We start from the raw sequence: 27,881 nt of genomic DNA on the forward strand, positions 1-27,881 counted from the left end.
CATGTCCAATGTGTGTTATGCTAGGACTAAACACATGCTTTGCTGTTGGAAGGTTTTTTAGGTTTTTGCTTTATTCTTTCTGAAGGGAGGCTGGGGTGAGGGGCTGACAACTTTGAGGTGGAAATTTCTTTTGGCTTCATATCAAATTGCTTTAGTCTAATTGATGGTATGCAAGCTGCCTGTATGGTAATTTTTAGTCCTTCTTGTATGAGATGAATTAGGTTCAGGTTCAGCTAGACATACTAGTTTGTCAAGATTTCACCTTGTCTGCAAGTGTGTATCCATGAATACAGTCTGCATATACTTGGGGCTAAAATAGTGGATCATCCAGAGTGGTTTTAGTGCAGGTGCTTCTCCTGTGCTCTCTTTTAATTATTATGAATGTGATGAGTGTGCTGAAAACAAAATCACCCAGTGTCATATGACCAGTCTCTTTCTGGTAACTTACTATTCCCAGGGTGCCCACACATTGCTGAAGTCTTCCTTACAGAAATGTTGTGTGCATGCTAGGATGATACCTTGCAGCCCTATCAAGGAGAGTCAGAATATTTTAATATTAAGTACATATTTAGACAATATAATTTTATTTATGTTAATCAGGAAAAAGTCCTGCTCACAAAGGCTCCTTCAGTGCCTGTAAGCACCAGACTAGCACAAAACGTATTTCCTAAACATCAGAATGGATGTGCCATATAAAGCAAGCTCAGTAACAACAAACTATTAGCATATGTCCCAGAACACATATATATGTGTATATTATGTATAGAACTATGTATGTGCATCAAGTGTAATTGCCAGGGGCATGCAGAGCTTGAGTAGTCCCTTTCAGATGCCATGGTCACCTACTAGGATGCATCTGCCCTAAGGGGACAGTGGTGGCAGCAAGGATCAGCGGTGTGGGAGAGTGAAGGAGCAGTGTTTATTGCTGTAAGAAATAAATAAAAAAATGTGCTCTTTCCCAAAGTTAGGCTGACAGTACTCCCTACAGTGGTGTTCTCTGGTCACCAATGCAAATAAAAGGCATCTGTAATTCAGGCTTGGAAGAAAGACATTTTGGAAAAGTTCTGCATTGTTATACTACTTATGTTTTAAAAAGTATCCATTACTTCTGGTTTTATCATGAAGGACCTATGCAGAAAGCCAGGCTGGCCTCGGCAAGGGGAGGATGAGATGCAGTAGCTTCTGGCTTTCCTTTCCCTCCTGGCTTTCTTTGAGCATCTACAGAGGCTGTTGAGGAGGAGCTTGCAGAGGCTTAATAGAGCTGTAGCAGTACTGCAGGACTGTTATGCCCATCCTACATCCCGTAAACCATCTGGACAGGGATTACTGTCTGCCGGAAACCTTCCTGGCTGAAGGCATTGGTAGGTCAGCAGGATTCAGTAAGGTCTGATTTATACAGAATGCAATGTTTATATAGGCTAACCTTGCCTGTGGGAACTCAGCGTAACCTCCCAGTATACACTCCCACTGCTAGTTATAATTTACTGAAACACACAATAATGAGGCTCTACTTTTCTACCTCATATCTGATTGTTTCTGCAAGTTGGATATGCATGTGCAGGCATTGCATTGCAGCAATCAGTTGTACTGGAGAGAAGGAATTCAGCTACAGAAACCAGTCTTTTACCTAACTTGCAGTTTCTCTTTTTCTGCAAGACAGCTTTCTTTTTCATGTCTCAAATATATATAGTATTTGAGCTGTATATTACATATATAGTTCATATTACATATGTATTACCATATACACATATATATACACATATATAACATATATATTACTATATATACATATATAACATATATGTGTACTATATATTCATATAGTACATATTGCATATATAGTTCATATATAGTTATATATTGCATATATAGTTCAATATGTATCTATTTGTGAAGAATAGCTTCTCAGGTCAGCCTTCCTGGGCGTTGAACTTGCATAAAATGTCATTTCCAGTTTTCTTCAAAAATGTGTGTATGATGCAAAACTTAATGCAAGTTTTAGGCAGTTTCCGTCTAAGCCTGCAAATGTCTGTCAATAAGGTGGGGCAGTTACTAGAGGCTGTTTTTGTAGGATTCAACCATAACTTAGTTTACATGCCTCAAGCTGGAAGAGCAATTGACATAAATACTCCTTTTAAAAATTAAACAAAATATCCCTAAATATCTTGCCATAACACTAAATATTGCTGTATGGTTTGATGTGTAGTAAAACTAAACCTTTCTACAGTCATGAATCTGGCATCCCTGGCATTATGCTATAAGAATTTGGATTGTCTTTTTTAATCCTGATGTACTGTTAATGAGTTCAAATCATGTCTGCAGATTCATAATTATTAGAACTCCATATATTTCTTGATTCCATAAAAATGAATATTCAGATAGAACTATACATTATATTTGGGAAATGTTGTTAAAAAAGAAGACTTAATGGCACTGCTAATTAGGAATCAGCCTTCGGTGTCAATTTGCTACACTTTAGGACAAAGACAGCATGGAATCAAAAGACCGCACCTTTTAGTAGTTAAATTTAAGGTGATTTTAAAATGTTAATCTGGAAGGAGAGACAGCATAGTTGTGACGTCTTGGTATGGAAACATTTAATCTAAGTTTCAAAGGCATCTCTCAGTACTTGAAGTCTAGGTTCTTTACATATAAACAGAGCTAAAAGTATATTGTTGATCTGACAGCATGTAGACTAAGGAAATAATATTTGGGTAAATTTTATGGGAAATATTTTTGTTTGAAAGAAATACAACTTTTTTTTACTTGAATTGCAGTTATTGTTTCATTGCTAGGATATATTGAAGGTTTTAATTACTTTACTTGCAAAAACCCTTATTTGCTTAAATAACTGTACAGTTAGAAGTGGTAGCCTGTTTTTAAAAATACTGAGAACAGAATTAATGCCATTAGCTGCATGACACATTGCTTTCCTCTGCAGACATGCACCAGTAGAGGCTGCTGTACACCATATTAAATAAACATTTATACATACTGATAGATTAATTTACAGGCAGGTCAGAGATGGATCTTGAAATGTAGTTGTGTGTTTAACTTATGTAAACATATAAAATTATAAATACAGAAACGCTAAGATTTTACAGAGCGACCATAGTCTGGGGGTAGTAGAAAGCATTTGCTTTTCATCATTACATGTTTCTAACTTCAGACAGGATGGGTAGTCATTTCTGCAAATTGGAAACTGGCACCTAAACGTGCTGAAGCATCAGTCTTTGGTTCCTGCTACCAGACTTTCTGGAGTAATTAACCAATATGCCACTATTTCCTTAAAATGTTTATAGGATTTTATGTCTAGTTTATGTCTGTATAAAAAAACATTCAATGTATATGTGTACTGCTATCGTGAGAATGGCGAGATTCTTCCCTAAAAGCACATGTATTGTCCTTGTGTTATTTGGGTTGTGCTTCAGACAACTCGGTGTCCTCTAAGCTCTGCTCCTCGCTCTGAGGACACAGGGCCCCGTCAGACCCGCGGCTCTCCGAGCTGGGCCGCCTCTGCGCGCGGCCCACCCCGCGGCCCACCAGGGCCGCCCAGCAGCAGGGCCGTGACAGGAGCCCGCAGGAAGGCCTGGGGCTGGTGGCCAGCCGTCCCACGTAGCCCGTGAGCCTTCACCGGGGTTGGCAGGACCTCCCTGAGACTCGTCCTTCCACCCAAGGCACTGCAGCCGAACGGCCAGAGTTGGAGATAACACGAGAGCAGAGGGGCTGTCTTCTCCTCCATGACTCAGGTGGAGGAGAGGGGTGAGAAAAGCCCTGAGACAATTCCATGCAGGTCTTGTTTCTTCTGCCATCTTCTTTCCAAGACTGGTCTGTTTTTGGCAGCCACACAGAGAAGGAAACATTTATTTTGGACCAGTCCAGACAGCAGACAGGAGAAAAGAAGCATTTAAAAGAAGAAGCAGCAACAACAAGGGAAGAAACAAACTCACCCAAATAGGTTGTGGCCTGGAGAGCACTCTGTGCATGGAGAGGAGCTGAAGTCCCATGGACACTTCCAAAAGATTCTGATTAAAAAGTCAATATATATTATAGCTATGTAGTATGTCATCTTATCTCAGGAAGTGTTTATGTCTTAAGAATAGAGAAATTTGTTGGAAAAAAGCATGATATTTTTCTTTCAGGTCCTGTTGGGGTTGGACTGAATGAGCTTAAACGGAAATTGCTGATCAGTGACACGCAGCATTATGGGGTAACAGTGCCACGTGAGTAAAAAATACATTTCTGCTCTATTAATGCTCTACTTAGTTTATATCAACTGAAGGCATTTTCAAATTTGGGCTGCTAAGTCTAACTTTGGCATCCAAGTCACTTTTCTAATCTTTAAAAGTGCTGCTGCAGCTTTATTTATATGGCATTGATTAAAACTGATAAGACATTTTGGCTCAGAGGCATTGCAGTAGATTTTTAGTGCAAGTTTAACAAGATTTATGTCAACAAAGTTCAGTAAATGAAACTCGTCCGAAGAACACCCCGGATTCGGCTGCAAAGGAGCGCAGCATTCCCCAGTACCCTTCCTTCTGTGCAGCCCAAAGGCCTTCAGGTACTAGATAATGTTAGGCAGCCTGACAAATAAAGAGTAATGATAAACAGTTTCATTCTATGCATAAATGAATCAAAAACCACTTGATTAGCCGTGGAAAGATGGTTAGTTTTCCTTTTGCCCCTTCCCCATGTCCTTCCAAGTTGTAGAATTTGTATAACACTGTTCTAAGTAACATTGTTCCACAGCAACTTGTATAGTACATTACTGTATTTTTAGTTAAACTTCTATTCAGTGGTCTGCTTATTACCTGTAATTTTCTTCTTAGAAGGGAAATTACACATTAGAAGGGTCCCTAAAAATATGGATCTGACATTCTGAGTTTGAGAAATACTGTCCCACTATTTTGCAAATGCAGGTATTCTATAAGGTATATACACAAATTAGTTTGCTAGATGGAAAGATGCATACATTTCTTTTCAGCAATTCATTTGATTTGCAAATATTTGCCTCAGCAGGGTATTGAAAAAAAGCAACAAAAAAACAGATGTTCCCAAATATTTAACATATGGAAGCATATGCAATCCCTTGCCCAGAACTATTTTTCTAAAATTTGCCAGTATTCATCAAACTGCCTTTTCTCTATGCTACTCAAAATTTGTGGTTATAATTTAAAATAAACAAGTAAAGAAATCCTTCTTCACTAATTCAGTAAGTCAGAACTTTCAAGGAGACCAGGAGGGTTCTTGTCTTGGAAATGTTTCTTTTTGTGTGAACCTGAGAAGAGCATGACATCAACTGGCATTTTAGGCTGTTTCTGCAAGCAGGGCAGGTAGGTTCATATGGGATGGGGAATGCATGATGCTGTCCAGTGCAAATTATAATGAGTGTGGAAAGGATTTGTTATTCCTAAATGACACATCCACAAACAAGATTTATTCAAAAGCAAAACCTTGGTACATACATTGTACTGTTGCATTCTGCATATCTCCCTTTTTATATTATACTTGAGAAGTAAAGAGGGACTATGCAGAATGCAAATAATAATACAAGATTACTGAAAGAAAAAGGAATTCCTTTTTGTTTGCCAGAAACAGGAAAGCAGTAAAGCATAAAACTCACACCCCATTTTTTTATTATCATGCCTCACATACCATAGCTACAAGGGTTGTTAATGAACATAACATTTTATAAATCAGGTTCGTGAACTTTGTTTCCCTTTATGGTCTCATATGCTAATAAGTTTAACAAGTGGCAAGGTGGGGTAATTGTTATGGACTGCTGTTCGTTTTATTGTTCTGCTGTCTGCTCTGATTTTATTGGGATTTTTCCACTAGTTAATAAAAGTGATAATCTGACACTTACCCAGGAGTTTTTTCCTTTGCTTTTAGCCAGTCATGAATCCAGTCATGGATTCGAGCGCCGCCTCCCAGATGCAGAGCAGCCTTAAGTCAATCGGAAGTTAGAGAACTGCTGTGCTTAGTGTCACAGAAGGCTTGTGTGCTTTTAAATGTTTCCTGAACTGGTTTACATTACTCCGTTTTGCCCATCTGATCCTTTTTATTTTTTTCTGTTAATGAAACTGCAGACACTACCAGAGCAAGAAGAGGCCAAGAAAGTGACGGTGTTGAGTACATTTTCATTTCCAAGCACTTGTTTGAGACAGATGTACAGAATAACAAGTACGTTGAAGAGACTTTACCTGAAATTGAACCACGGTTAAAGGAATGGCTATAGTATAAAATGTGGCTGGTTGTAATTTAGGTAATATTTCAAAGTGGATGTAAGTTGCAGTGATTTGAAGATGTGTAAAAATTACCTCGTAATATCTAAGCAGTTCAGAACAGCTGCAAAAAGTACGTAACAAAAATCACTATGTACAAAACAGAAACGGTTCTGAATTTCCAAGCAGTTTCAGCATTGCAGTTCATCAATAAGACACTGAAACTGCTGGAGTTCAAGACAGGAGAGGCACTATCTGTCCTGCAGTGGGGGTATTGCAAGCCAGGAGGAGAGGCCTGGAAAAGCTGTGAACATGTTTAAGTCAATGTTTGTGGAGTTACGCTCTCTTTCAGGACAGACACTTCCTGTTCTTTTAAACGTAGAGACCTACAGTGAAGCCCCTCACCATAAACTCTCCAGAAATTAGACTAAAATGAAGACAGTGATAGCATCATGCTCCCTAGCAGCCTGTAAAATACTGTAGCTTGAAATTCTGCCCTAGTATTTCAGAGGGCAAAAGTGTATTAGACACAAAGCTGTGGGTTTTATTGAAACTTCAAACTGTGCTTTGCTTTTTTGGCAAATAGTGCTTGCACTTTTATAGCGCATAACCAGCCGCCTTGGTTTCATTAGCACCATAGTAGCTCCTCCTCCTCTTCTGAGACAGAGAATTTGGGTATTCTGTGGTGTGCAATGAAATTTCAGTAGTTTCTATTGTTTAGCTTATCCACTGTTTTATTGCATTGCATTAGTTCAGAAAAAGAGGTGATGGAAAACATTAGTGGGCTGTTGGACCATAGTACTTTTTTCGCTTTTACTGTAATACAAGCAGGTGTTACTGATTTGAAAGTGGTAAAATAGAAGATTTCTTAAAATTGACATGCTGAAGTACTTGACAGCATTTCCTTTATAAAACAAGGCAAAACTCACATGTAAAGTAAAATATATCTGCTTCTGAATTAATCTTATAAACTAGACTGATGAGTCTTGCTGAAGAAAACGGAAATGATTCCAGTTGTTTTTACCTTCTGCCACAGGTTTATTGAGTATGGTGAATATAAGAACAACTACTATGGTACAAGTTTAGACTCCGTTCGATCTGTTCTGGCTAAAAACAAAGTTTGTTTGTTGGATGTGCAGCCTCATGTAAGTAAGCATGTCTTTTGGCATCTTGTAGTTAATTCCCTGTGCCACACACTGAGATTCTAGGGAAAAAAAAGCTCTGTTTCTAGAGAGGTATGTTTCATTCCATGCTGAATTTCTATTGCCCAAGCTTGCTGGATACCTTTATCATAGCAAGACTTCCTGAAGGAGAAGAAGGAATCTTTAATCCTTATTGGCAAATGCTCAGCTCAGTAATTAACTGAATTGAAAGCCTGCAGCATAACACCAAAGCTTTAATTAGAAAATGCTCCGGTATTTTCACTTATCTCTCTGCTGCTTTGGGTCACAGCTTCTGTCAAAAATCAACCTTAATTCCAGAATATCCTTGAGCTACCACCCAGTCCAGCAGCTCTCTCGCACACATGTAACTGCTTGATTTCAGCAGGACTGTTACGAAAGGCTTTCCATGCAGGATGAGCATAAGGCAAGGAGCAAATAAATGTAATGTGGGCTGGGGTCTTGCTAGGAACCTTCCTGTCCAAACCTCTGCTGCTTCTGCTGGCCCTGCCTGCGAGCCCGGCTGAGCTGCCCCGCTGGGAGCTTCGCACCGCCAGTGCTTGCCAGGGCTCGAGTGCTTTGGTTGAACCAGGTCAAACTGCTTCTTCTCCAAGGTGTGTGTCCGGGGTCTCTGGACAGACGGTACTGAAGAGAATGAGCAACTGGCCTGTTGCAAAAGATTGTCACAAACACCTTTTTCCATTTCTTCTCATGGGTGTAGCAAGGTTTTCTTCCTTCTGAAACCCGTTGTTCAAGTGCTTCTCCCCTACAAAGCTTCTTGTTCCCTTCTGTAGCTGCAAGTGGCAGGGCTGCGGACAGCCTGACTTTGCCAATGGGATTAGCCCAGGTGGAAATGATGAATTTTCTTGCCATTTACGTAAAAAAAAAACCTTCTTATATGAATTGATGCTTGTCAACAAAATGGGATGACATTAATTGAAAAATAGCCTTTATGGTGTTTTGTTTGTTTGTTTGTTTGTTTTTGTTAGTTTTTCTTTTTGTAGAGTTTTCTTTTATTACTGTAAATTCCACTGTGAGAAATGAACTGAATGTAGTCTTTCCTCTTTCCAGACAGTGAAACACTTACGGACATATGAATTTAAGCCATTTGTTATATTTATAAAGCCTCCATCACTTGAACGTTTGAGAGAGACCAGAAAAAATGCAAAGATTATTTCAAGTAAAGATGATAGGGGAACTGCAAAACCCTTTACAGTAAGTATACATAGACTTGGTAAAAACATGAGAACTTGTTATGAGTTTTTTGTGGTGGTTTACCTTAATTTAAAGATCGTTACTTGTCCTCACTGGATCCTGTCTAGAGTGCTTGTCAGGGCCTATACATAGTATATACATTATCTCCCAATCTCTATCACATCCTAAACATGCTGGGGTATTTTTACTGTTTGATATGCTCATGCATACTTACATTTCCATGGTGCTCTGTTTGATTTTATATCATCACAGAACCCCTAACTGGAAGAAATACATTTTTAAGAGAAATAATGCTGTGACTTTTCTTTAAAACTGTTGCATTTGGGCTCAGATGTCTCTAATATAAGAACTTTACTGCTTTATCAGGTAAATTACTGAATCAAAATTTAGAGCAAAACTCAAATATAAAGCATTAATTTAAAAAGTAAATGCTTATTCAATAAAAAAAAATGCATCCATTGGTAAGAGACCTATTTTTTTCTAAGTGTTAAATAAGCCATAATATAAGATGTAAATAAGTACTATAAGACAAACAGACAAAAAGACAAAAATGTAAACAAGTAACAAACACTACTCTGTCAATAAGCAGAAGAAATATTAGGTTACCTAAAAGTAACCTAATCTCCTTCTTTGAAATGTAATGAAATAAGATTTGAACTGAAGCTAAACCAAAGCTGATCACAGACTTTTTCTACATCTACTTTGTCTATCATTTTCCTTCATTATGGTGCTTTTTAGAATTTTATGATTTTTTTTCAAGCCGAGCCACTGATGCAGACTATATCTGGCTAAAATATGCTTTTGAAATAATTTGGAAATCCTATACTAGTAGAATATTTTGTATGGTATATGAAATGTGAAAGCAGTTCGTTCTGAAGAGTAATCTTTCTTCGGGACATTGTTTATTTGGGACAGTTTGAGTCTCTTCTAGTTATATAATCAATTTAATTTCTAAAATTTGTTCCCAAACCATGAATAGAAATCCACTGATCTTTCTCACATCCACTGAGCTCTCAAAAAAATAAAGCCTGTATTGTAATATATCCCTTGATAATAGCAGGGTGAGACTTGAGTAACAAAGCTCCCAGTGTATCATCAAAGTAAACAGAAACACTTCCCACTGGGACTGTTAACCTAAAGTGTCTCTGCACTTAGTGCACTAATTGTGTTGCTGCCAGGGAAGAGAGGAGAGAATTGCCTGTTGGGCAAAGCCTACTTAGGAGAAAGTTCTCTGAGATCATATGAAGTGGTAAATACAAGATATTTTTAATAAAATGTACCCTTTTCATTTCCTGATGAAAAGAAAAATAAGCAACTAACTTTCAATTTTTCACAGAATTTGTGTGTTTAATGTTTCTGTGGACTGACTACTGCTTTCACTGATCTTATTAGGAAGAAGATTTTCAAGAAATGATCAAATCTGCTCAGGTGATGGAAGGCCAGTACGGCCATCTCTTTGATAAGGTGATAGTCAACGATGACCTTGCAGCTGCTTACAGTGAGCTCAAAACAACTTTCGACAGATTGGAGACTGAGACCTTCTGGGTTCCCGTCAGCTGGCTGCACTCATAACATTTAAATGGGCAAAACATCCGGTGATGGCTCCAAATCCAAATATGGTGCATTTCTAGGCATTATTTACTTGCCGTTTTCTTGGTAGGAGGGCTTTATAACTGTAATGGAAGAGCAGGTACAGTCTTCCTGTGCTTGAAACATTGGTCTTGTTTTTCTGTGTCTTCAATCCTTCTGTTCAGAATTTGGGACAGTGCAGTCAGATTTAACCCTTTCTTTACACTCAAGAAAGGGAGCTAACACTAGTGTAACAAAACTGCCAAACACTTCTCTGTTATTTGTAAGTCTGTCTCCAAGGTATGTCTTTTTTAATGGAGAGTTACCAGAAGATACTAATTAATTCTAGAGATCAGCACTTTGATGGTTTTAAATGTAACTGCTCTCATAAAAAGCACATCAGTGCTTGGAAATTAAGTGCTTGAGAGAACTGAGACAGGCAAAAGTGACCAACATTTTTTATGAGGAATACATCATAGTTTAATTAAATTAAGTATCAAGATATCTTTTTACTTTTTTAGATGTGAACCTTGTCTCACATGTACAGACCGATTTTAGTATTCCTTTGCACTTACTAGTCATGAAATGCAAGATGTATTCAGTGGCTTGATTGTGAAATAGTCTGCTATGAGCATGCATGGATGGGAAATATTTTCATGCATGCTTTGTGGCAAAATAAAATTCATGGAAATATTTATTTAAATAGGGTAAAGTTACTATGTACATAACTTCAGAATCTTTTTTTAGGATTAATTTTCTGTAAGATCCGTGATACGTTAGTAGGAGCAACAGAAAGTAAAGAAAACATTTTTCTTTGATTTCAAACATTTTTAGCATCCTTTAGAATAGTTTTCCCATCAGAAATTTTCCAATAATTATTGAGGAAACCTTTGAGATCTTGGAAGTAGTTGCAATAATTAATTCTTTCTATTTTTTGTATGTGGTGAGACATTTTTCATAGTGTAACAGGCATTAAAATGAATGCTGTAAACTTCAGTGTAAAACTGAACTTGACACTGCTCAGTTAGAAACCTCAAAATAAATTTTACGTGGCAGTGTAAGCAAATGTATAATAGATTATATTACAGATAATCTGGTAAATCCCTTTATTTACTACTGATATGCAGGAAATGTGTACATCTGTAAAGACCAAGGAACACCTGTGCGCTACTTCTTATATTGTGAATATGTCTTACAAGGACAGAAGGAGTGTATGAACTTGCTATCTTCTTCATATCATCACATCTGTGGCATTCAAACAGGAAACAGAGTTATTTGGTGTTAATCTGTAAAGAGAGTATAGCTGTCTTGTTTAAAGAAAACAAAGAATTTAGTGAAACTTTATATATTTATGAAAGGGTTGAAAAGGGATGTTAAGTTTTTAAATATCTTGTCAATGTGATCATTTAGTAAATGGACTACGAGGTCCTGGTAGCTGAAATGCCGTCTTGTAAATTGAGCTCAACATTCCATGTAAATACTCATTTTATACACTGATAAAGCCATCTGATTTTTCTGTTGTATTTTAAATGCATATTTAGGCATATTTAATGTGTGGGGCATTGCATTTGGCATAGAGCTGTATAGAACTAACGAAATGCAAGCAACAACAGCAAAATCCCTAGGAGTCTGGAAATGCTTATGCAAGAGTTGCAGACGTACTGAGTCTCAGTGCAGATACCTGCTGTTTGAACAACTGTAATGTAACTTTTGTCAAATTTCACCATTTTTCTGGTGGACTTAATCTTTTTTGTAACTTAAATAGAAAATTGTTGATTAAATTAACCGCATGCAGATTGCAATGTGGGTTGAAAACATGTTTTCTATTTCTTTTTATTGCTGAAAATTGAACTCTTTTTCAGGAGCTCTGGTATTCAGCATGTCTGCTTGCCTTTGCCTACAAGGTGCTGAGGGCACTCACCATCTCTTGCAGCTAACCAGAACTGGGAGAGCACTGTGCAACTCTCAGGATCTGACCTTTTTCAACAAGAGGAGCTTTAGTTTTTAATGAAACACTCTGTTAGCTCTGCTTCTAACCTGGGGTGTCTCAATGCAGTAGTGCAGAATAACTTTCACATAAGGGACCTGCTTTTCTCCTTAAGAAATAGACGCTAGAATATTCGGAAAACTCCCTGTTTGGACCAGTCCTGGCTGTCCTGCAGGCCTTTTTTTCCTGTCCTTTTGAAATAACTTTCAATCCCACTGCTGGGTCGGCGTGTCCTCGGAGGGCTTTCCACAGCAGGCTGGCTGTGTCGGGCAGCAATGAGCTGTGCGGTGCTTGCTGCCTTGCAGAGACACCGACTCTGATCCCAGCACAGCACGGCAGGAATTGCCTAGACAGATGGCTGCCCGCCCCTGTCTCCAAGCCTGAAACTAATTCCAGACTAACAGCACCTGCAAAAGAGAGGGAACCCGCAATGTATCCCACAAACAGTAAATGTGCACGGAGTCTTTTAGGAGTGTGAAATAATTTTAAGAGAATTACTAGATTTCCCTTCAAAACCAGCGTTGCTGCAGTGGTTGCCTACCAACAAATCGAGAAGCCGTGGGCCTCTGGGAGGGCAGCGTAGGTGAGTGTCACGTCAAGGCCCCAAAAGTTTCAGCCCAGCAGACGGGACAGGACCGGAGCGTGCGTGGTGCAGCGGCCTCGCTCCTGAGCTGCCCGTGAGGTGCTCTCCGTTCCTCTTGACTTCTAAGAACTTGTGAATGGAGATGACTAAATATGTTTCTAATACTAGACATATTCAAGTTGTGCTGTGTGGGTTTTTAGAGAATTGTGTGTTTTGACAGTCAAGTCCAGATACTATGTTTTAGCCATTTGCCATAGTCAAGCAAATGTTTTTGTTTTTTTGCTTCTGTTAATATTGTACCAAGCTCTATACTTGAAGTTGCCATCAGGTCGTTGGTTGATGTCTTACCTGAAATCTGATCTTACCTTATTATGCAAAACAATAAATTATTGGTGAATCACTAAAGGTTGTACTTTATTTTTATTGTAAGTTGCACCACAAAATATGTATCTAATGACTTTGAAAGATAAAATGCCTGTAAAGTAAGTTAGGTTGTTCCTATAGCTCTATCTCTTCAAAACTAAAAATCTTTAAAATGCAAAAATGATAAACCCAGAACAAAGACTCAAACTCCTAATTTGTCATTTTTGTTCAAAGCAGATTTTTACCCTTTCCTGCAGCCCGATCCCCAGATTATCCAGTTTGTTCCTGAGAGGGGACGTTCCAGAGAGGGGACATTCAGGACGATGTCTCAAACTGCGACCCTGAGCTACAAAACTACTGCACTTCTGCTGAGGTTTGTGTAAAGAGATGATTATTCAGAAAAGGAACGAAGAAGAGGATGTCAGCTACATTAAATATTGCTGCTGCTTTTTTCAGTATAGATCTCACACGTTCCTCTGGCCTGTGAAGGTGCTTACAGCCATTTATTGTCTGGTCATCAGAAATCCCTGTACGTATCAGCAGTAACCTTGGCTGTGCTAGCAAAGGAGCATTTGTCATGCTGGAGTGTCACAGACCCCTTGTGCTCCCAGTACACTTGGAAGGTACAGGAAGATTCTGCTCATTTGTAAGACTTGAAAAAAAATAATATTTTAACTGAGTTGCTGCTAGCATTGTGTTATTTTTTTTTCTGGGGAAAACAAAAAAAAAAAAAGCCCAGTACATACTAGGATTAGAGAGAAGATTTTGAAATCCGTTCTGTTTTGTTTCAGTGCAGTATTCTGCATTTTTCATATGTATTCAGGTGCACGTTTCTACTGTGGATATAGGATTTTTTCTTCACTGAAGTTGGTGTTTAGTTTTTGTGAGATTGCTAAAAAGGAAAAATAGCTTTTCACAGATTTGCAGTTGAAAATATAATCTGAACATATTTTTTCTACTATAATGTCTACAGTCATTTTACTGCAGGATCAAGAGTTTTCTGTCTGTATGGATGCTTAAAATCATTAGTACTTCCAATTTGCCTGACCTTCTTTTGCTCTCAGGGTCATTAAGTATTTATCATGTTACCATGATTTATGTAGGATACCAAGCAGTCAACAGAAGAATGTCTAAAATGAAAACCTGAAGGAACACAATGCATGTATTTGTTGTTTAAGAGTCCTGATGTTTGACAATGGTTAAAGGTTTCTGCAGAAACACTGCAAAAACAACATTTGGAAACAGTTAAGGTCTGGTCTTAAATTTTGTCTTATGTTAAATGACAGTACAAATGAGAGAATTTGGAGTTCTAGACAGCTGGATACTTTTCCCCTCATGGTATCTGTGTCTGAAATACAAGTTGCATATTTGGAAGACCGTATGGAATGAATTTTCATTTCTAAAGTAAAATACTATAGTATTTTGTGCAGCTGACATCCAACATTTCAACAAAGAGGGTAAACACTTGCGATTGTTGATATTTTATTTATGGTGTGCTTCTATTTTAGTGGTGCACCTATGTCTGCTTAAACAAAATTTCAAAGACGTAGTGGCACAAAGTTGGCAACTGCACAGTTCAGTGTCTAAATGGAGAAAAATAGCTTCAGGATTCCCAAAAGCGTTCAAATGGCACAAATAGTATTTGAAAACTTCTTGATAAAAAATAAATGGAGAAAAGTAGGTCACAACTTCTTTTGTATGCATATTTCTTCTTTTGAATAGTTATATTGAAGACTTGAATGTGCTAGGAAGAAAAAAAAACAAGAGAGGACATGCTGTAATTTTCCTTAAGTAAATTTTAGATCTGTAGTTTAACAGAGATGTTACAAGCTTTCTATAGTATCATACACAGGCTTATGGAAACTTAATTTTAAGGGATTAGGTGCAGTGGGTCTGTGGGTATGGCAGAGAGAGCAACTTCAGTGAAAGAGCAGGCTCTCCAGGAAATCTATCTTTTAGGTACCCGAACTGGTCCTGCTGATGCTGACAAAGCTGTTGCTTTGTTTTCTCCTGATGTTGTTATCCTTCACAGAGAGAGGACACAGGTCACAGTTTTAAGATTAACCCACCAAACTATGTTTAACTATTGGCAATTTAAATTCTCTTTTTCCTCTTGGCCCTTGTACAGATTTAATGCAGTAATCTTAGTTGAACAAGGGGAAAAGGGATAATTGACTCTTGAGAACTAGTGAGCCACCAAATACTTGGCATGAGGACAGCGGCCACGTTGGCAGAGAGGGTTGTTCAGAGCTGGGATTGAAGGTCCCAGAGAAGGCTGAGGTTGTAGCTGCTTCCTGGCACGGTTCAAGCTGCCCTATTTGGATAGTATAAAAGAGTAGCATCAGTTATTGGCCCTCCTGAGATGTTTTCCAGGATATTTTTCTTTACCCAGCTATTAAGCAGGAAGTAGAACCAAAGCTGGAGACTAATTTGAGCCATGGATTTGTGGAAAAACAGAACTGAATTTGAATTATTATCTTCTTTTGCCTTCACTGAATTGTGATCATCATGTGCCACACCTGATTCCAAAACAGATTGAATCCAAACTGAAAAATGCACAAATTCAAGCCTTGCTGTTTGAAGAACAGGTGATATTTTGAAAGGCAGGACTTGTAATGAGTGCAACTAATGTTACTTTTATGCCAATATCAACTTAATTTCATGCTGCATCTATATATAGAGAGATATACATACTTTTATACTGCTGTAGTATATACCATTACATTTTATTGAGAAAAACAACCTTATCAAATATATTTATTGCTTAATTGAAAGATAAATGAAAGATTAAAGAAAGAAGTCTACCTGGCACAATAGCCAAGTTCTAGTAAACAGCTAAGCATTTTTACTCAGGAGGACACTCAGGCACCTCAGGAAGCTTAGATTTTTACATTGCAAATATGCTATTTTTTTGCTGTATAGTGAAAGTCAAGAGAGGCCCTGATTGAATGCAGACTTATAAACTTGTTCACTACAAACTTAGTTGAACATGAAATCTTGCTGGGATTAGCCTAATTTTTCTCTACATAAAAAGACTGCTTTGTACATAGACTATAATTTTATGCTTGCCAGATAAAGAAATGTGAACCTGTCAGGAGACATAGGAATTTGTCTGCGTAGGAGTATCACTGGGCCAACTGTTTTGCCTTTTATGTGATACTGTGGTGTAAAACACAGCTCCACTGGTTTCACTTTACATAAAATAGTCACTGTGGTGGCATCCTGTGGGAACTGAAGTATCAAGTTCTGTTTTCCCTGCAAAATAGGCCCTGAACTTAAATCTGACTACATATGTATCCTCCTTGTGCAGCTGCCTCCATTGCTGTCGGCCAGCCGCATGGGCTGGGAAGTGTGGTGGCAGAGCCGGGATGCTGCAGGGAAGCTATTCCAAGAAATGAAGACGGTACCATTCACCACAGAGGATAATGCCATTACAGTGCCATAGCTTTTGAAACCAGAGATGTTATTCCCAATAAAATTAGGGAAGTATTTAGTAAGAGAGGAAAATGCCTTATTTGATTCCATTTCTAATCTCCAGAAGTTTCTTTGACACTTCTAATTTTCAGCCACCACTAATTGAACCGCAGATTCTTTCTAGTTTTCTTCTGGCTTCCATACTGCCTACATGAAAGTAACAGTGGTTGTAATTAAAACCTTCTTTTTTAAAAAAATATGAGTGAAAGGTGTGAAGTTCCTATCTTCCAAAGCTACCAGACCAAGCTGATGATAGAATTTCTTCAACTGCTCTCAAGTGACCCATTCTGTTTAATCCCATTTCCTTTCTTCCCCCACTGTTTTCAGGAAGCTTCTCTGAGCCAGAGGTCAGTAGTTTAACTAGAGCAGACGCAGAGCAGAAAGGAGAGGCTGGCCAGGAGCTGCTCCAAGGGAGAGGCCGTGGCCCTGTAGGGCTCAGGGCCCTGGAAGTCTGCAAGTTTCATGCAGACCTGGGCAGCCTGAAAAGCCAAACAGCGTGGAAAGGTGATTTAAACAGCAAGCTGCTGTTTACTGCCTCTTATCCACGAGACGGAGCAGTGTCCACCTTGTGCCCTTTGCTCCTAGGCGTTTAGCAGGGACCAGTTAAACGGATTGAGTTTTGCAGCTCACCTGTAGGACCTGATTAATGGCTGAATGTCTTCTTGTTCCCACTGTGACCTCTATGATGGGGACTGGGGACCTCATACTGCCCTTCTCTTATAAAGGCTCTCCATCTATAAGACAGCCCAAAAGATGATTCACATGTGCCACCCAGCCCAGCCTCTAGATTTTGTCAGCATTGCGCCCCAGCTGTAACTCTTGTCTACACTCAGTAGGCTTCCTACATCCGCTCCTTTTACCTTTCTCTAAGGAAATGAAAAGCCCAACTGTTCTCTGTTGTTTTGGCTGCAGGACAAGTTTTTTGCTTGATGCCCAAACCAGGTGACTAATCAAGTTCATCTAGTATATCCTCAAATCACAGCTCAGCATCCTCGATCAGAAGCCACACAGGAGCCCTCATTTCTGATGGAAGGCTTCTCCAGGAAGCCTTTAAGGACTCCAGATGACTTCTCCCAGCTGGCAAGCATGAGGCAGAAGAGCATTTCTTGTCCTCCACAGCTCTGGGTGCTAGAGTGAGTCCTATGGAGCACCCAGAGGCAGATGTCTCTGTACCCACTCCTACATGTTCCTTTCCCTCAATTCAATCCACCTTCTCGTAGAGATGCTGTGAGCTGATCTAGCATGTCCCTTCTGTGACACAGTATAGTACTTCCCATGTGTTGGTCTGAATTCCATCACAGCAGAATTTCCATTTGGTCCATGTGATGTTGTGTGTCACGGCCAGCACATAGCTCTTGACTTCATGGTCCCCAGAGGTCATATTCTGGAAAGTGATATTAAAACCTTCCTGGTCTTGCAGTCTGTTCAGGTTCAACATGTCCTGGGAAGCGTATGTTGAATTGTCCACAAGTCACTGATAAAGTGGGCGCATTCTTTATCCTGAGTTTCTTTTGTGTTCTTTCAGTTTGTACCACAGGGATGATGGTGGCAGCTATTAATTCTGCTGTTACTGGCAAACTGTGACACATTTATGCATTTCATATTTGCTGTCCTCCTAGCAATCACATAAAGTAGCTCCAGGGAGACACTCATGGTCAGATTTTGAGCAGGGACTCCCGTGTTCCCCACCTCAGCTACAGCAACTTGTCTGTCACAAAATCTAACTAACAAAATCTAAATCTAAAAAATACAATAGACCAGTTCTCTCTAAATCTGACACCTGCTATTCTGAGTAAACGGAGGCACCTCTATTTGTCTGCTCCCTGCACGGCTCCAGTTGTAGCAGTGGTTACTTGGCTTGAATTCACGAGTGTTGTGTTAAATACTTATGGGTCCTCCTGATTCCTGTGTTCAGGACTGATGGTTCTTGCTTTTTCTTTAGCATCTTGTGAATAACTTAGATTTTTTTCATGCTAATGGGACTCCTTCTCTTCCTGGTAATTGCCTCATTTTGTGTTATTGGAAAGTGCTTAGTCTGGATTGCTTCACTCTTAGAATCTAACGTCTGCTGCCGCTGTCTCTATTATGTGTATGGGACAAGTCTGAAATATCAGCGGATACCTGACACCAGTTCAACTCTAAATGAATGACAGCAGGAACTTTTCCTATAGCTAGCCTCAAATGACTTTCATCTGTACCGTGTACTCTCACTTAAAAACAAGGGATTGCTTATTCAGTTAGATTATGTGACACAGATGAGTTGATAGTGAATTAAAATTGATATGACTTTCATTTTGATTTTAGCAATATCGGGATTTTACTTCTTATCTTTTTTTGAGCCTGGGAAATTAAGAATGTCTTTGCTTGGAAGAGCTCGTAATCTAACACCCAGGTCTTGCTAACATTTACTGCTGAGTTTTAGTGCCTCATTTCATGTGTGGTCCCGTTCACGTCAGTATCACTGCTCACAACAGCTTCAGCTGCTCTTACCCTGGAAAAAATTGATGACTTTGCTGGATTCAGGCTCTGCCATTGAGATAAGATGTGATCAGCAAAGCCAATAAATATTTTGGTGAGCAAACAAACAAGCATGAGCTGTTTGGTCAATATCTTTGGATTAATATCTGAGATTAGTATCTGGGAGTGAATTTCAACAGAAATATACCTAGCACATACATTAGTGATTGCAGCTTTGTATTCCTAATTGATCTACTGATTCTCTGTCAAATTAGATAATGCAAACTCTGGGCCTTAAATACCCTGGCATGCCTTTTGCTGCTTGGCTGTTCATGTTCATCATCTTCATTTCTTTTGAAACACCTGCAATGTGTTCCTGATAAATCTTCTCACATATGTTTAAGTAATTTCCCAAGTGCTCTCAGAATGGAAGCAACAATTAATCTCTGTGGATTTAGTAAATTATGATTGAAACCTCTAATATTGTGCTTCAGAATAATTAACCTTAATTAACCTTAAGCCTTAGAAGGCTGTCTAGTGTTGATCAGCAGATCTGCAAGCAGCTGGTCCTGCATTTGTAAACTCAGGGCCGTCACATACTTAAAAATCCCTTACAAACTTTGCATTCTGTCTGCTTTACTGATCTCATCTCAAGCAAAAGCTCTGCTCTATATATCTCAACTTGTAAATTGTGTATCCTGTTTTTTCGTTATTATATTTCTGTGTAATAGTTTCCAAACTGTTTTATTGTATTCCATAGTTAAAAAGCCACCTGGATATTCCTTTTCTTTTTTCTTTTTTTTTAAAAACTCTCTCTAAGCCGTTTTGCATGTTTTTGTAATGTGTAAGACAGGCTCCGACGACAGAGGTTTCAGAAGACTTGTGCAGCTGGTAGCTCTCTGATTCTTTCATTTCACAATTCTTTTGGAATAAATGCAGGTACTAGCAAGAACAATGAATAAAATGTTAGTTGTACTGAATATAAGTGATTTGTTTTAGAAAAATATTAACAGTTTTGTCACTTCAGTTACACCTGTGCATCGGTCTGCTATAGTGGAGAAACCAGAGGAACAGATGTACTGTAAGTACGCAAATGGGGAGATCCAAGGAAATATCATAAATCCTTTACACTAGAACATTTTGTGGCTGCTTCCAAGATGAGCAGGTAAGAATTTATCCAGGTGCTCTTCTAATCCTGCTAGGTGATTAAGTGAATAGTACAAAGCTGAAGTGGCAGTACTGCAAAGTGTGCTGAAGATGCATGCCTGTAATTGGGATATCACAAAAGGAATACCCAGTTCATAGGAACAGCAATACTGCCATTCATGGAAAATGCACAATATAAATATTCACAGTTTTTTTGCAAGAAGAGATGGTCATGAGAACCTCTGTAAATATCCTCTTGCACAACAAGTAGAATTCATTTTATTTGCTTAAAGTAAAGCATTCACTGCTCTGTTGACAAAAAATGAGACATGACTATCTGAAAGAGTACAGCAATTCCTCCAGCTATCAGCATCATCTAGGGTCTTCATGAAATCATGAAATACTGAGTGCTAGAAGAGGATAATCAGTTTAATGCATTTTTAAATTAATACGAAATGCTGTTCTCCCACTTTTTCGGTACAGCACGGGTTTTAGAATGTCAGGAAACTATTTGACATTTACAAGAGACTGCAGACACTGATACAAATCATTTTTAGTCATTTATCCATTTCATCCACCATGTTGAGTGAATTGTTGGCTCTGTGCAGTTAGTCTCTGTGCTCCTTGACAATATAACCGCAGATTATCACAGTTTCTATTAATAATGCAAGGTGGAAGCACTGCTCTCCAAGTCCGTTATTTTTCTCCTAGAAAAACGTCTCATTTCTTACAAATCTAATATAAATAGGCCAGCTGACAAGTATCCCAAAAGAGTGGAATAGGTTCAGAAAACTGAGATTTGAACTGATGTATTTTTGGCAAAAAAAAAGTCATAGTGGCTGTATTTGTCTGAAAGTTTAAAAATAGGAGCTTTTGTCATCTGTGGCATGAGAGGCAAAGTTGAGTCATGATTGATGTCACTTGAAAGAACACTTTAAGCTTAGAAAATGACATCAGAATCATCAGAATTTAGTGAGATTTAGAGGGTTTTCTGAAGCCAGGTTGCTGGGAATGCTGGATGACTCTTTGTGGCTGATGCACAGCACTCTGCCAGACATCACTTAAATGGAAGCCAGGAGCTTTTAGATTATATTTACAAAGGGCTGGTTTAATTTGTTTTAATAGCATTCGTTTTTAGTTCAATGTGTGATTCAAAATCTTTTCAGTTTTTTTTAGGTTTGTTGTAACTCGTTTTGGGGCTGGCAGACTAGTCTGTCACTGCCCGTCCTCTCCCCTCGCAGACACTCACTTATCAGACACGTTTCCAAGAAGAGGCAGGAGCACTTTCCTTATTGCCATTAGCTCCCAAACAGCGCACGGGCTCTTTCCATTTGCTCTTCTCCAGTTTTAGTGCTCAGTTCCCGCCGACTTTACTACTGAGTGTTTATAAGTCAGATTTAAGAGTCCATATGTGTGTTAGAAGTATTTCTTCTAGCTCCCAGGCTAAAACTAAACTTTGTCTGTCTGTCTGCTACCGCGAGTGTTAAAATGGAAGTAACAAAACAGAAAAGGTGCTTGGATTTCGCTTTATTAAAGTTAACCAATAAATCGTGTGGAGCCTGGCTGTGCTCTAGGTCACAGAGAGGCTGTGCTGAGCTTTTGTTGTGCTTAGACACAAACTTCTTTGGACTATTTTCATATTTTTTCCCCATGATCTCCTACATATATCAATCCTTCGCTCTTTAAAGTAATTTCAGTGTGAAAATGAATATATTTAATGTAAGTGTGCAGTACTACTTTCGATTTGGTTAGACCTATGCTAGTTTTAAATGCAAAGTGAAAGTAAACTGCAATCACACTTCCAAGAAGTAAATTTGTGCTTATTAGAGCTAGAAGCAGCACCTTTTGTTCCTAAAATGACGCATATTAGTGGGGAAAAAACAAAGAAAAAGAGATGTATGATTTCTTGGCTCCATGCATAGTCAGTTTTTATGCTAAGATTAATTCATTCCAGGAAAAGAAAATGTTAATTATTTGAGCAATTCTGCAAACGAAGCGCACTTGTTAGCTAATAGCCACTGTTATCTGCCATCCAGCGTTGTATATTGTGCTCGTTCTTGTTACGTTCGAAGCCAAGTGCTGGATGAATTATTCTTGGTATTCCTGATTTTTTACTTCAAGCCAATAAACACCTGTGTGTGCCGGGGCTGCTGGAGCCGTTCCCGCGAAACATCTGGGCGCGCTCCAGCCGCGGGGCTCCTGGCGCGCGGAAGGGCCTTTCCTGACGCGGCTGCTCGTCGCTGCTGCCGGCTGGGGCCAGACGAAGCGCAGGGTCCCGGGCTCCCGCGGCCCCCGTGCCCCAGACCCCCTTGTGCCACCAAGCCCAAGGACGGACATTCTGGCGGCTCCGGTGAGCGCAACTCATCTGAGGGTGAGGAGGGGGTTCTGTGGGTCTTGTTTTCTGTAGGTCTGTAGTGCATGGAAGAGACCTGCTCTGGAGGATGAATCATTGCGCAGTAAAAGAGAACGGGACCTGACGAGTCTGTGCTGTGCTCGCTGCAGAAGTCGACAAGCACGTAGCGAGCGACCAGACAACTGCAGGGAAGAGAACATGTTTTCATGATTAAGGCATGAGCGCAGCCCTGGGGAGCTGAGTTGTAGCCCTGTCTTGCCGCAGCTTCCCTGTGTGATACTAGTCACTTCTCACATGTGGCTGCTGAGTGCGTTTTCTTGGTGCTTGAGACGGTGGAGTGCAATTTGCAGAAGGGCTGAGGCCTGGCGACTGCAGGCTGTGAGTGTCACAACTGCTGTGCTATGGATGCTGAAAAACCCAGCTCCATGCACCTCAACGGCACACTTAGAAGGAGCGGGGACTGCAAAGATGCATCTTCATAAATTTAGTTTATATGGTTGGAAAAACGGCTTTTAGGGGCTTGCCCTTCTCAGGACTGTTCTTCCTTGTATCTAAAAGAACAGCAAATGTCAAGCTAAACACAAGCTGTGAGCAGTTGCTGTATTTAAGATACTTCTACTGATCTAGACTTAGTAAGTAATGTTACTGCTTAGCACTTGCCTGCCCTTGAGCTTAGTTTTAGAAATCTTTTAAATGGAGACATTGCCATATCACAGCCCAAGCAGTCACTGCAGGCCCCGCTTCCACAGCAACGTGTGAGCACCCGCATGGTTTCAGTGAGCACATGCAAAGCAGTTGTTGGGGATTCAACAACCTCTGTGTATTTTCTCCAGAGTCTGAATGTTGTGCAGGTGTCGAAGAGGCGACACCTTCAAAATGTCCTGCTGCTCCTTTGGTGCAAGGTGGGAGACACACGAGACACCCTGCTGGGAAATACCTCTGGAAGTGAAGAGATTCCCATCTATTGTCTCTCACAGTAAGACATGATGGTTCACGTTATGTAGTGTACCTAATAAATCATGGAAGATACGAAGTATGTAGAGCATAGACATACACGGGTAGCTTGTAGCCAAGTAGGCAGTAGCTTACAGCAAGATACGCAAAGCAAAAAATAAAGTAGCTTTCAAATGAGAAATAGGACAATAGGAACAGGAAAGCAATTACTTTTGCAGATTTCTATAATATAAATAGCTTTGACAGGTTAAATATACTTTAACTGTCACACCTTGATCTTAAATGCTGCAATCAAATGCCAAAGAGAATAATGATTTGTAAAGAAAGTGACATTTATTTAGCATGTTTTCCATCTTTTATTATAAAACTCTTCTACCCCCAGTAGTTAATCACAGCTTCATAAAACATTACATTTGGAGGAGTCTGTTTTATGTAACTACAAGAGGTACATTCAGTTCCACTGGAAGTTTTAGTTACATAGGTGACTGAAAATTACAGGATTTTTTTTCCTTTGGTAATTGCAATCACATACTAAAATGGAAAAACAATTATTTTATTCATTTGTTTATTTCAGAAGTTGCCTATGTTTTCTTTGGAATGCACAGGCCTGTACCCAAGATGCACACAAGGACCCCAAGGTGGAATTTAGGGAATCCAAATCCACAGAAGTAATTCAACTTTACTGGCTGCAAAATCCAAATTCATTTGGCACCAGTGTTGGTCTCCTAAGGGCCAAAATATAAGCTTCTGTGAGTTCACTGAACTCTGAACTTCCAGCTTCTGCCTGTTTTAATCCCATTAAAGCTAAGTCAGTGCTCGCTGCCCAGAGGGGTTCACTGTGACCCACACGCGCTGAGCACACCGAGCACATCCCTTCCAGAGCGCTGCAAACGAGCGGCACCCGCTAATCAGGCAGTGAGTTGCTGAGCACCCGGGTCCCCATGTGCCTTATTGCTTTAAGCTTTAGTGTGTTACACGGCGGGGGATCCCATGGGACGGGGATGCTGCTCTGTGCGGGGCCTTGGAAGGGGCTCCGAGCCCTGCAGGCTGCGGGCTCCCGACACAGCCCTGCCCTCCGCGTTCCTGAGCGCGGAGACGTGCGCGCAGCGTCGCAAGGCAAGGAAGCGCCTCACGATGCGTCTCAGCAGGGTCTGCTCCCAGCTTGCAAGCACATAATTATAACCTATGTGGAGATGAAACATCACCAGACCCGCCTTTGTTGTAACACTGTGCCAGAGAGCACTGAATATTTGTAATTAGCATATTCTACTTATATATAGAATAATCAAAGTGAACTTAATTGCAAATACTTGATATAGTGTTTTTTTTTCCTGAAGATTCTACTCAATCTTTCACCATTTGGAGTTTTTAATTCCAAGTTTTTCTTACTTTAAACTGAATGGAATTTTTGTACCCTATTAGGACAGCTAAGTCCTTCCACACAGTAAGCTACTGAGCTCACTGGATTTTTGCTGTCATGTTGCCAAACCATACAGTAATCATGCTGAGGATATGGATGGAAGAAAGATTGCTCTGCACAATTCCATATAGGAATCACTATTGATTACAGAGAGGATACTTTATGGGCAGTGGTAAATTATGAGGTTTCTCTTGTAAGTGAGAACATTGATTTACATGAGTAATGCAAATGCTCACATGTAAGCTGAACTCAAACTTTAACTGTCAGCTGTAACACATCCTATTTATACCACAGATCTGTGCTTAACCACTTATATTTAATTATAATCAGTTGTGGTAGCTCCATTTTCTGTGTTTACTCAGAGTGAATCACATTTCTGAGGTCAAATGCAGTGAGGGTTACACTGGAGTTAGTTAAAGACATGCTCAGTTACACATTCTGCGTGTGTCAGAGGACAAAATTTCTGGAGAAGGAAGGATGGGGACGATTTGTCAGACCTTCCTTGCATGAATAAATTTCACACACATCAATTTTATTCAGTACTACCCAACACGGTGCTGCGCAGAGATAGCCAAAGTAGCTCAAAGGGAGCCAGCCTGGGTAACTACAAGCAGTGGAACCACGTTGCTTAATGCCGCACACTGTCTAATTTACCCTGTTTCTTAGCAAAGTAAATTAGCTTTGGCAAAGCACTGCACAAACAGGCTAGCCTGCTTCCAACGCATGAGCTAGCTTTGGCACCCGCTTCTGCATCGTGCTTGTTGTGCAGTACAGCGTAGCCAGTCGGATATGGACAGGACTGTGTGCTTAAAGATTTGCAGATTTGGGCATTCGCGATCTATTCTGTACTTACTTATTTCAATGCACAAAACTTTTGTTAACTCTTAAATGTTACTGCTTCAGGCTCAGTAGTGTTACTGAACCAAAACAGCAAAGTAACAAAACACTGTTGAATCACTAAAGCACTTTTTTTTTTTGAATTTATCGTGTTTAAATATGCTTCTGTTTAATGGAGAGCCGCAGCAGACTGCTAATTGGCAGCACATTCCGTCAGAACCACAAGCGATCGCTTCTGGCTCCTGTCATGCAGAGACTGCTCTTGCTTCCCGTGTGAAGAGCTTTACCAAAATCGTTACAAATCACAAGTGCCTTACATGGCAATCTCAACAGAAATGTTACATTCATGTGACTAAACTACAATTTAAAATGTCAAAAATGCTCTATTTTTTTGAAGATGAGGTAAGATCAAGTTTACCCATCTGCTGTCCAACAGTACTGTTAATGGACCCATTTTTTCTTCCCATAAAATCACAGAAAGCTACTGGTGCCAATGGCAATGGGAGCAGATACCAAAGCCCTCCCATAGATGATGTTCTGGTAGGGTCAGACCTACCCTATATTTCAAAGAAATCACCTCAAACTGTGCAGTAGGGCAGTCTTTTGGCACCATAATCGGCATCTCTTTCAATGCAAAAGCAGTAGATGCTAAGCTTGATATTCCAAGAAAAATCACATTCAATCTATTCAGTGATATTCTTCCCAAATCTAAACAAAGTATAAGTGAATGCATTTTGAAGGTATGGCTTGATTCATCCCCAAAACTTTATATTCTGAGTTGGAGGCCTATTGGAAACACGCAGCTCTGGTAATAAACTGGAATATCTATTTATGCGTAAAACGGACGTAATTTAAAAAAAAATGTTTTTAGCTCTGCCCAAATTAAAAAAGAAAAAAGAAAACAAAAGAAAGTAAAAGAAAGCAAGAAAACACAGCAATCAAGACCTACCAACAACTAGATTCTGCTCTTTCTACAGTAAAATTACTAACTACCATAATGTGGGAGAGCTTCACATCCTCTAGAACAACTTTAATGATTCTAAATTTCAATGAAAATGCTGGATTTTATACAGCTATTACCAGAAAAAAACAATGGGAAAAAAATCAGAGGAATAAATGTACCCGTATGGAGAATTCTAATATCCATGGCACACATCTTGAGACTAATATCAGAAAATTGGCTGAATTAACTGTACCAGAATGTACTGCGCAGGAGGACACGTACAGGTAACGTGAAGTTCTGCTTTTCTCAAACAATAAAATAATTTCGATAAAAAGGCAACTTTCCTCCCCACTTGGAAGTCATAATGTAAATGGATTTGGAATGGAGCTATAATAATCATCATTCTTCCCCATGCACATGTATTTCTCATCTAAGTTGAGAAGAGATATCAGTGTCATGAAATGTACTCTATGGACTTGAGGAAAAGTCACTTCTTTATTTTGCTGTAAGAATTCACATAGTTTTGTCAAGCAGAAAGTTAGATGAAAGCATTATTTTTCTACCAGGCACTGGCTTAATACTCAACCACGCAGCATCCAGCTCTTGCTCCATATTAATTTTACAGCCAGTTGCCATTCAAACCCTGTAGCAATTTGGCTTTATTCTGATCACCAATCCTCTCTCCATTTCATATTTTCCCATATAATAATACCATGCCACAGTAAATGATAGAAGCAGTCTCTTCAAAAATAGTGATTGTTCCAACATGCTTGAATTTCTGCCCTAGAATGACCTACAAAGAATTAAAAAAAAAAAACCAAAAAACATGCTGATGTCTCTTTTTTTTCTTTTTTTGATAAGGAGAAAAAAATATTTGGAAAAAACAATTTTTTCTTACTTTTCATACAAACTACGCACAAGTTACCCAGAACTGCTGCATTGCTACTGCTGATTGCCTAAGTAATGAAATGGGGCTATCATCACGGTGGTAACTGGAAGACTGACTTTATTTTCTTCTTTAAATTATGTAGTTTCTTTTGCGTGTTTGTATTAACACCTGGTGAGCCAGTCTTCACAAAACAGACAGACTGTCTTTCTTGATTAATATCACCAAATTACCATCCAAAATACTTTCCACCAATAACACACATTTTTCTCGTAAGAAAAAAAAAATCATGACAATCCATAAATGGAGA

At 39.4% G+C, this 27,881-nt stretch overlaps 1 protein-coding gene across 3 annotated transcripts in view; it reads left to right on the forward strand.

Moving 5' to 3' along the window:
- The window catches only part of MPP7 (MAGUK p55 scaffold protein 7), a 99,763-nt gene extending 88,790 nt beyond the window's left edge, over window positions 1–10,973 (forward strand). For all 3 annotated transcript variants that reach the window (XM_088533999.1, XM_088533998.1, XM_088534000.1), the window contains 5 exons: window positions 4,143–4,223; window positions 6,090–6,183; window positions 7,261–7,369; window positions 8,456–8,599; window positions 9,992–10,973. In XM_088533999.1, coding sequence (XP_088390125.1) covers window positions 4,143–4,223; window positions 6,090–6,183; window positions 7,261–7,369; window positions 8,456–8,599; window positions 9,992–10,171 — 608 coding nt within the window. In that variant the 3' untranslated portion in view covers window positions 10,172–10,973. The remainder of the gene's footprint in view (window positions 1–4,142; window positions 4,224–6,089; window positions 6,184–7,260; window positions 7,370–8,455; window positions 8,600–9,991) is intronic.
- Window positions 10,974–27,881: the final 16,908 nt, after the last annotated feature.

Source organism: Tinamus guttatus, unplaced genomic scaffold (genome assembly GCF_059628265.1).
Source record: "Tinamus guttatus ecotype Peru unplaced genomic scaffold, ASM5962826v1 Tinamus_guttatus_pri_ptg000530l, whole genome shotgun sequence".
In the NCBI taxonomy this organism is placed as follows: domain Eukaryota; kingdom Metazoa; phylum Chordata; class Aves; order Tinamiformes; family Tinamidae; genus Tinamus; species Tinamus guttatus.